Consider the following 10,447-nt stretch of genomic DNA (forward strand, 5'->3'; position numbering starts at 1 on the left):
GTAATTTAAATACAATAATGTGCATTGTCTATTCTTCAACCCCAAATAACATAACATCAAATGGCCTGAAAAACGTATTAGTTAAAAATTACACAAAGGCCACCATTCAACTCTATAAAGGTGAGGCATTGGTCTCTTTTGATGAAGAGGAGGGGCAAAGGGTAATATCAAGTATGGAACCCGGTAACAAAGTGGAGGTTGTTGTTGTTTTTGAGAAATGTTTCATTGTAAAGAAGACAATAATTTATCTTGCATATGATGAACCAAATTGCAAAAGAATGGAGTTATATCATGCACCGGATTTGGATGTCATTTCTCGTAGTGGCGATGAAAGTGAACACTCTGTAAAGAGATTATCTACCGAAGATGAGTCCATTGACGACTTCAATCAAAATAGAAAGAAAAAATATTGAGTCGAATGAATCAATGAAAGATGTTAAAACAATGGCCAAGTAAAAATCAATTCTTATGGTGCTGCTAACCTTTTTATTGTCAATAATATTGTTTTCCTGTTTTTGGTTGAAGAGGATTGAATGGTTATAATTTGTTTTGTTAACTTCCATGTCATATTTAATTTTTGGCACACAACTCTTATTGTACTATCAACTTGAGAGATAAGATAAGAACAGATAAATACTTAGTTTAGAATTATGATTGAAACATGTTCAGATACTGGGAAGAGAAACATGTCTCAATCATAATTCTAAACTAAGAGAAAAATTCAAACGGACATTTACGTATGTAAACATATATTATATACACGAATCAACAAATCATTAAATTAATATAAATATTTGTATAATTTATAAAGTTTTTTAATTTACTTTTATTTTTCTAAAACCTTAAATGCACATTTAATCAATTTATTAAATTATTACATAAGGATTGTTGCCTTAACAAGTTTTAGATATACATTATTAAATTTATTAAATGGTTAACATTAAATTGAGGTGAAATAAACTTAAAACAATCAAATAGTTAATCGGTGGATAATATACCTCCAAGGATTACACATCATTTTGGATATATTCGAAAGATGAGAATCTAAACATTCAAATGATTTTTGTATAGACATATTTACATAAAAATAAAAATTTAATTGGACAATGCGTTGACTACACTGCCGCCGATTAGTTTCGCAAATTCTTCCTCTTCTTTTCCTCTCTCTTTCTTCCCCCCACACCATAACTTCATCTCAGTGTCTCATAATTTTCTGATTCAACAGTTCAACTAATTTATCAATTCTCTTTTATCTTATCTTAATTCATCTCATCCATCCACCAACAAATTCAACCATGTATTCTCAGGAAGATTACACAGAAAAAGGTAAGTTTCAAAACTAGTAACTTTACTTTTATTTTTCTATATTATTACACAAGTTTAGTTTAAATCCACGTATATTAATTAACTTTTCTCTGTTGATAACATATAAAGATTTGGATGAAAGGGCAGAAGAATTTATTCGTGACTTTAAGAGAATAGTGATGCGTGAAAATGAAGTGTTCTTAAGTTTTAGAGGAGAAGATACTCGTGCATCATTCACTTCACATCTCTATGCTTCATTTCGAAATGAAGGAATCAACGTTTTTAGGGATGATGATTCGCTTCGAAGAGGAGATCAAATTTCATATAAAATTGATCTAGCAATCCAAGGATCTCAAATTGCTGTTATTGTTTTCTCAAGAAATTACGCCGATTCGCGGTGGTGTTTGGATGAGTTGGTGAAGATAATGGAATGTCGAAGAACCATAGGACAGGTGGTGCTTCCGGTGTTCTACGGTGTAGATCCATCGGAAGTTCGTCACCAAACTGGTGAATTTGGAATTGCGTTTCAAAGTTTGTTGAGTAGAATTTCAAAGAAGGAAGGAATTTATGATAGGTTTGGAAAAACAGTTAGATATGTTTTGAATAGTTTGTTAGTGTATAAAGAGGAATCATTGGATGAGGTGCTGACCTGGAGAGCTGCGCTTTGTGAGGCAGCCGGGCTTGCAGGATTTGTAGTACTAAATTCCAGGTTATTCAATTCAATGAACATTCTTTGGATTGGATTGATTATATTTTAAATTTTTGGAATTTTTTTTAATCAAATTTCACATGTACTTTTGACACATTAGTACATTGATACATACTCCCTCAATACTCACACTAATTAAGATGATTAGTTAACTTGAGAGTAGCTGCAAGAACGTCGATATGTAGGGTTCTGAGTCGAATTCAGGATTCTCCACTTTTCCATATTTGGTGTGTGAGTCTAACCACTAGACTATTTGACCAGGAAAAAAAAAGATTGTGAGTTAACTTCCCCTTAATTTTCTTCAAGGATTCAAAATAAAGATTGTATTTTTTGAATTAGGGTCTTCTAAAGTGATCAACTCACTTTTGAGAATAGAGTAAGTAATAACAACCATTGATACATAAATCAATGGTTGATATTATATGCAAATGCATGACCAATCATAAAATAGTCAAATCCGTATGCTTTTAAGTACCGTATATTTTCTATGAGATTTTGTTTTTTGAGAATATTAATTGAAGGTTATTTTAGGAATGATAACATTAAATAGGGTGAAGTTGGTTATAATTTGTTCATATTTGTTCATCATAGGCATGTTTTTTTTAGGAATGATAACATTATATTTGAGTACAGAGGGAGAGTACCTTTATATATCCATGTATATGAACCTCTTTTTGGGTTTTTAAATAGGAACGAAACAGAGGCTATCAAGAATATTGTTGGAAAAGTTACACGTTTACTAGACAAGGCAGACTTGTTCGTTGCTAATAATCCAGTGGGAGTTGAACCTCGAGTGCAAGAAATGATTCGACTGCTAAACATCCAACAATCAAATGATGTTCTAATATTAGGGATGTGGGGCATGGGAGGAATTGGCAAAACCACCATTGCGAAAGCCATATACAATAAAATTGGCCGCGATTTTGAAGGTAGGAGCTTCCTTGCAAATGTTAGGGAAGTTTGGGAGCAAAATGCTGGACAAGTGTCCTTACAAGAACAACTTCTCTATGATATTTGCCAAGAAACAACAACTAAGATACAAAACATTGAGGCAGGAAAAATTATATTAAAGGATAGACTATGCCGTAAAAGAGTACTTCTTGTACTTGATGATGTGCATACATTGGATCAATTGAATGCTTTATGTGGAAGTCGTCAATGGTTTGGCTCAGGAAGTAGAATAGTTATCACAACTAGAGATATGCATATACTTAGAGGGAATAGAGTTGACCAAATATACACAATGAAAGAAATGAATGAACGTGAATCAATCGAGCTTTTTAGTTGGCATGCATTCAAGCAACCGAGGCCTAGAAAAGATTTTGATAAACTTTCCAAAACTGTAGTTGAGTATTCTGGGAAATTGCCTCTAGCTCTGGAAGTCCTTGGGTCATATCTGTTTGATAGGGGGATAACACAGTGGAAGTGTGTATTGGACAAACTCAAAAGAATTCCCAATGACCATGTACAGAAGAAGTTAAAAATAAGCTATGATGGTTTAAATGATGATACTGAGAAAGAAATATTCCTTGACATAGCTTGTTTCTTTATTGGGATGGACCGAAATGATGTTATACATATATTAAATGGTTGTGAACTTTATGCAGAAATTGGAATAAATGTCCTTGTGGAGCGAAGTCTTGTGAACGTAGATGATAGGAACAGGCTTAGAATGCATGATTTGCTGCGAGATATGGGAAGAGAAATCATTCGTGAGAAATCACCAAAGGAGCCTGGGGAGCGTAGCAGGTTGTGGTTTAGTAAGGATGTGTTTGATGTACTATATGAACAAACTGTAAGTACTTCATATACATGTTTTATTCGATTCTCTACTTAACATGTCTAAATATTAATGAAGGGAAACTAACATTTATGAATAAATTTTTAACATCAAGTTGTTTCCGTGATTATCAAAAGAACATAAAATTACTTTAGTTGTGATTTGAAAATCAGTTTGGTTGTGAATCATATTGTGCTTCCTAGATTCTAGTAACAATTAATTGGTTTATCAAAAGTGTTTTATCTTCCTTATATATTTAATTTGTGCTTGTTTTACTTTTTTCTCCATCATATTTCATAGGGAACAAAAGTTGTTGAAGGACTGGCTTTGGTGTTGCCAAGAGCTAATGCAAAATGTTTTAGTACTAAAGTATTTAAAAAGATGATGAGACTCAGATTGCTTAATCTTGCCGGAGTACAACTTGATGGAGATTTTGAATACCTTTCAAGAAATCTGAGATGGCTTTCATGGAATGGATTTCCTTTAGCATGCATACCTACAAGCTTTTATCTAGGAAATTTAGTTTCCATTGAGTTAGAAAACAGCAATATCAAACTTCTGTGGAAAGAGAACCAGGTATTAATTTTGATTTCAGCTCTTTTGCACCTCAAAATTTAAAACTACTTTATTATATGGTCGTTTAGAAGTTTCTCTGGTGAAATATTGCCAGATATCAAGTTATATTTTTTTCTTAGAAACACAATTTTTCTAAATTTCAAAGTACAAATCTTTCTAAAGATTTAAAGGAATTAGGAGATGTTGAATCAGAGTCAAGCATAAAATCGTTTTACATTGTTACCCCATTGATGTGTTAGCATATCATTTAAAGTCTCAAATCTTTTGTCAAGAGGTTGTGATAATGACACTTCCTTAAGAATTCAGAAATAGATAATTGGATGATAGTGTAAAGAAGTTTTACCTAATCAAATAGAGTTTTATTATATATATATATTCTGCTTCATCATAAAAGTTCCTTCAACTATGCATTCAAAACATATAATTACAACCTAAATCTTGAGTAGAAACTTTGATATAGTAAAAAGAAAGGAAACAAATCTAATTGACTATTTGATTAAAAAGAAGGGAAAGGAATCCAAATTCCAAACTTATCTATCATTTCAATTTTTTTTAGGGCTGCGGACAAATACACCTTGCTTTTAATAATGTCTTCATAATGTTTATAGAAAAGTAGCTTATTTTCAAAGATTTTACAATATACCAAACCAATGTATTAACAAACTCACACTACAATAACGTAAATATTTTACTTTTCTTTCTCATGGTTAGTGATACATTGTATTTACTTCCATCTATTGTTTTAAGCTTCTTTCCTAAGTTTTCTGTATAACATTTATGTTCTTGTAGAGGCTGGAGAAGCTGAAAATTCTCAATCTTAGTCATTCTCATTATCTAACACAGACCCCAGACTTTTCAAACTTGCCTAATCTTGAACAACTAGTACTCACTGATTGTCCAAGGTTGTCAGAGGTTTCCCATAGTATTGGACATCTCAATAAAGTTCTTCTGATAAATTTGGAAGACTGTATTAGCCTTCGGAGCCTTCCAAGAAGTATCTATAAGTTAAAATCTCTGAAAACACTCATTCTTTCTGGTTGTTTAATGATTGACAAGTTGGAAGAGGACTTGGAACAGATGGAATCTTTAACCACCCTGATTGCAAATAACACTGCAATAACAAGAGTTCCTTTTTCAGTAGTAAGGTCAAAAAGCATTGGATATATTTCCTTGTGCGGCTATGAAGGATTCTCACGAGATGTGTTTCCATCTATCATTTGGTCTTGGATGTCACCAACAAATAATCCCCCATCCCAATTTCAAGCATCTACTGTCATGTCATCTCTTGTTCCTTTAGATGTACCACATAGTAATTCCCACGAACTATCATCAATTTCCACATACCTTCCAAGTCTTCGATGTCTTTGGGTGGAGTGCAGCTCAGAGCTTCAACTTTCTCATGATGCAGCAACAATTTTGGATGCCTTATATGCCTCAAATTGTAAGGAATTGGAACTAGCTGCAACTACATCACAAGTGTCAAGAAATTCCTTGAAATCTATTTTCATTCAAATGGGAATGAGTTGCCAAGTTGCCACTATTTTAAAAGAGAAAATTGTACAGGTTTCATTAATTCTCCCTTGCATCTTCTAATTGTTAATATATATATTTTTTTTTATAAATTTTGATCATATCTTCCCTTGTACCGTACTACAGAATATGACTGTCGAGGGGTGTGGTGGTTGTTTGTTCCCTGGTGATAGTTATCCAGATTGGTTAAACTTCAATTGCGAAGGTTCGTCTGTAACTTTTGAAGTCCCTCAAGTGGAAGGGCGTAACTTGAAGACAATGATGTGTATTGTCTATACTTCAACCCCAAATAACATTATATCAGATGGCCTTAAAAACTTGATGGTGAAAAATTTCACAAAGGCCACCATTCAGCTCTACAAGAGAGAGGCAGTAGCCGCCTTTGAAGATGAGGAGGGGCAGAGAGTAGTATCAAGTATAGAACCCGGTAACAAAGTGGAGGTTGTTGTTGTTTTTGAGAACGGTTTCATTGTGAAGAATACAATAGTTTATCTCATATATGACGAACCGATTGGCAAAAATATGGAGCAAAGTCATGCATCAAAGAAGAATGTTATTATTTGTAGTGGTGATGAAAATGAATGCGCTTTGGTGGATTGATCAAAATTTGGTCTTGGGCTTCATTCTGAAACCTTGATCTAAATGCTTTAAGGGTAAAAAGGATACTTGACTATTGGTGGTGGAAATCAGCCATATTTTCTAGCAATCTCAGTATACTCAAGAAGAGTTTATCTATTTGACTGTCTCCTAAAATCTCTCAAAAGATGTATATGTTGGTTATCTCATTGTAAAATCATCGCTTAAAATAAGAGTATTCTTGTTGTGTTTTCTCTTTTTAACATTGAACTCCTGCAGTGAAAGGGGCAACAGTGCATTAGGTAAATTTTGGAATAAGAAGTGTAGGACAAGACAAAAATAAGAAAGATGCATGAGGACACAGCAAATTCAATAAAAAAAAATGCAGCATGCCTACTCGACAACAAATGCGAACATACGAGTCATTAGCCTACTCAAAGTAAGGAGGAAGGTAATTATTTAGTTCGAAATTAATATTTTTTTCCCATGGCGTCAGGTTGAAGATGTTACATAAGCTCTCTTGGGAGACAACCTGTGATTCATATTTTTTAAAAGTTGCACACATTATGTTTCCTTGACCATGCTAATTTTCTATTGGTTTGAATTAATTTCAGTTCTCTCACTGCACCAGTTGGAATTGAGAGTTGGAAAACATGGCAGAAGGTTAAGTTTTCCCTTTTAAAGAGTTTGGACAGACTAATGTTTATTTGTTGAATGCGTTAGACATTTTTCCTTGATGGAAAAGCTGATTCCTTTGGTGCAAGTATGTGTAGAATCATATCATATGATTTTAACTGTGATTCATTTTCAATTCTGCTACTTGGTTGAATATGGGGCATTGTTGATGTGTGATATTTTCTTAGCCTTTTTGCTTAATGATGCTGCATCTGTGACTTTTATTGGGAGTTGGCCAATTCATTTTTTTAGTAATTATAGTAATGCATGCTATTGATTTGTGACTACTTTTATAATTTTAAAAACATTTTCTCTTTGCTTTGCAGTTTGATCAATCTGTATAATCTTTTGGAGACACCATACTGCCCGTATTGTTCCTACATGTTGTTGTTGAATTTAGTTCTTAATGGAAATGTCAAAAGAATACATTATATCCTCGTTGAAAAAGATTGATAACTTCTTTGAAATAGTGAAAGATTGGAATACCAGAACATAGAGAGATCTTGGTCATACCTGTGACCTCTTTATCACTCACTCCACTCTTTAACTCCCCCACTCCAGCTACCAACCCAACCTTTATTTCCGCGACAACCTTGTCTATTAACTCAAGCTATTAACAGAATTGACATACTAAGTACTAACAATCTGTGACACTTTCTTTGAATTTTTAGGAAGCTGTAGGCCAAAAAGTTCCTATGGAAAATGGAAGAGTGGGTGTTTCTGGACCTGGAAAATGTTATGAAAAAGGGAGACTTAATGGTAAAATCCAAAAATTCAGTGGAAGTTATATTGTAATGCAAAATTGTTCCCTTTGCTTATTATATATGGTTGTAAAGTTGGGTATCAGAAACGTAGAAACAATACGTTTTTCATGAAGCATCAATTGATAAATTAAATTTGAGGTATCATTGGAAGGTGCAAGAAATGGGATGCAGTTTGACTAACAAATGGCCATTTAAAATTTTTTAATTAGATATATTAAATCTTTAATTACTATTTTTGTTTATATTTCATTTTAGAGAGAATAAGTTGCTTCTACCTCTGTCTCTATATATAAAACTATGTTGATTAAATTACAAGTATTAAGTTTATATCAAAATAAAAATATAGAACATAAAAATAAAGATTAAATTACAAGTATTAAGTTTATATCAAAATAAAAATATAGAACATAAAAATAAAGAGACTCAATAATGTCACTAATGTAAGACATCTTTAGTAACAAGAACCATATGGTAGTATGTTTGTCAAGAAAGACCTGAGATGCAATGTTTGTTAGTAGTGGGTCAACTTGTATAAAGTTTGTCTCTATATTCCATTCTTTAACAACAATAATACGAATAATATGAATGTTAATACACTTTATAAAATTTGTTGTTGAAGTACTATATAGTTAATTTATGCCATAATTTGAGTGGTATTTCCATATCTTTTACTATATAAAACCAAGTGACATAAATAATTTAGTCATTTCTTGAGTTAGGGTTTCCATTATATAAAGACATCTAAAAGATTTGAGTCCAACATACTTATGATCTCTAACATGTCATCTCTATAATATGCGAACATAAATTCTTTTGCTCTTTTTAACAATATTTATTTTTCTTTTGCTAAACTTCAATTAGAGATTTCTCGATTTTGTGCAATAAGCTTGTATAAAAGCTTACTAAATAAAATATAATCGGCATATTAAACCATGAATATAAATCTATTCCCATTGACCTTATAATATCTACAATTTTTTAGAATAATCGTCTCAAAGCCACAATCATTTTATAAGATTTTGTGGTATCACTAATTAGACCACCTCCTTTATTAGATGGATTCTATTACTTTGCAAATCAGCTACTTTTTTCTATCTATATAAAATTTTCTTTAGTTGCACAAATATTATTTCTTTAATGTTGCCATTAAGAAAACTATCTTGATATCCATGGTATATAGCTCCAAATTATAGTAAAAAATTATCGTTATGATTGTCCAAACAAAATCTTTCAATAATATTATATGCAAATTTTTTTTTACATTTAATTTTTTCTGACACTGAATACTTTAGTTCTTGAGTGTGTTGAGTTGGATCTTCATGAATCAATTTATTTATTTAATTGAAAGGAAAAACAATATTAATCTCACGAAGATCTAAATTTGCTACATCAATGTAAACTTTATGAATCAGTGTAAAACCAATTCTTCCTTACTCAATTTTATTCTTTGACCATATCTCTTTTTCAAACTAATATCTTGAAAGAACTTTGAAGTTCATGCCTCAAAATATTTTTTAACTTGAAACCAAAATTTATAACTATTAAAACTCAATAACTATAGATTACTAAGAGTCGTAACTGAGTTAACTCTAACGATATTTGAGATTAAAAGAAAAATTGAATCAATCATTTTTAAATAAAACCTAAAGTATTTTGATTTGTTAAAAAAAAAATCTGAAATAAATCATTTTCAAAATAATGATTCAATGAAATTGTCTTTTAATTCAAAATGTAAGTCACTAACGATCATCTAAAAATAAAAGTCTCAATTTTTATCAACTTTGTCCACTCTAGATTAATCTATATTAATGTATTTTTCAACTTCATTGAACAGTTACTATTTTAGACTACATTTTCTTAATTTTCTTAATTTATTATTTTTCTTATGAAGTATTTGTTGAATAATCAATCTTTTATTTTCCCATGCTTTAAATTTACTTCATGAAATTACCTTATTAAAATTATCATTTCCACCTTACACCGACTTGATCCTGCAAACTAGAATGCTAACAACTGAAGTTTTAGCGCCTTTAACTTCATAAGTAAGATTAAATATTTTTATAAAGTGCTTCTTATATTAATTTTTTTTCCTAATAATCTTAATAAAATACTAGTTCACCAATAAATCATTATTTTCACATTATTACTTTTAAAAGCACTTATATTTAAGCAAATAAAATCTGACAAAATTTATGTCATAATAAATAACACTTCTAATATCTCCAAAATTGTGGTTTATGATCATCATAAGATTTATGTGAATTGGAACATATTCAGTTTTTATATGTGATCTTTCTTTTATAAATACTAAATTGTGTAAAATATAAGTTTCTCTTCATTTATTTATCTAAGGTCTAGACCCAAGAATATAGTGTTATTCAAACTCTTAAATTACAAATTTAATTCAATTTAGCAGATACATGTGATCTATTAACTTAAAGAAAACAAGAGTAGCAAAAATTCTTACCCAAATACCTAGCACACTATTATAATCAAATCTTCAAGAGAATAACACTATTTGTTAATGGTATT

The 10,447-nt window shown here is 31.1% G+C and overlaps 1 protein-coding gene across 1 annotated transcript in view; it reads left to right on the forward strand.

The window, feature by feature from the left end:
• LOC101494533 (disease resistance protein RPP2A) overlaps positions 1-8,059 on the forward strand; it is a 13,182-nt gene extending 5,123 nt beyond the window's left edge. The window contains exons 3-10 of the mRNA XM_073365322.1: positions 1,501-1,892; positions 1,947-2,014; positions 2,705-3,809; positions 4,095-4,370; positions 5,160-5,933; positions 6,027-6,927; positions 7,091-7,239; positions 7,478-8,059. Of these exons, the coding sequence (XP_073221423.1) occupies positions 1,501-1,892; positions 1,947-2,014; positions 2,705-3,809; positions 4,095-4,370; positions 5,160-5,933; positions 6,027-6,500 (3,089 nt within the window). The 3' untranslated portion in view covers positions 6,501-6,927; positions 7,091-7,239; positions 7,478-8,059. The remainder of the gene's footprint in view (positions 1-1,500; positions 1,893-1,946; positions 2,015-2,704; positions 3,810-4,094; positions 4,371-5,159; positions 5,934-6,026; positions 6,928-7,090; positions 7,240-7,477) is intronic.
• Positions 8,060-10,447: the final 2,388 nt, after the last annotated feature.

This window comes from Cicer arietinum, chromosome 2 (genome assembly GCF_000331145.2).
Source record: "Cicer arietinum cultivar CDC Frontier isolate Library 1 chromosome 2, Cicar.CDCFrontier_v2.0, whole genome shotgun sequence".
NCBI classification, from domain to species: domain Eukaryota; kingdom Viridiplantae; phylum Streptophyta; class Magnoliopsida; order Fabales; family Fabaceae; genus Cicer; species Cicer arietinum.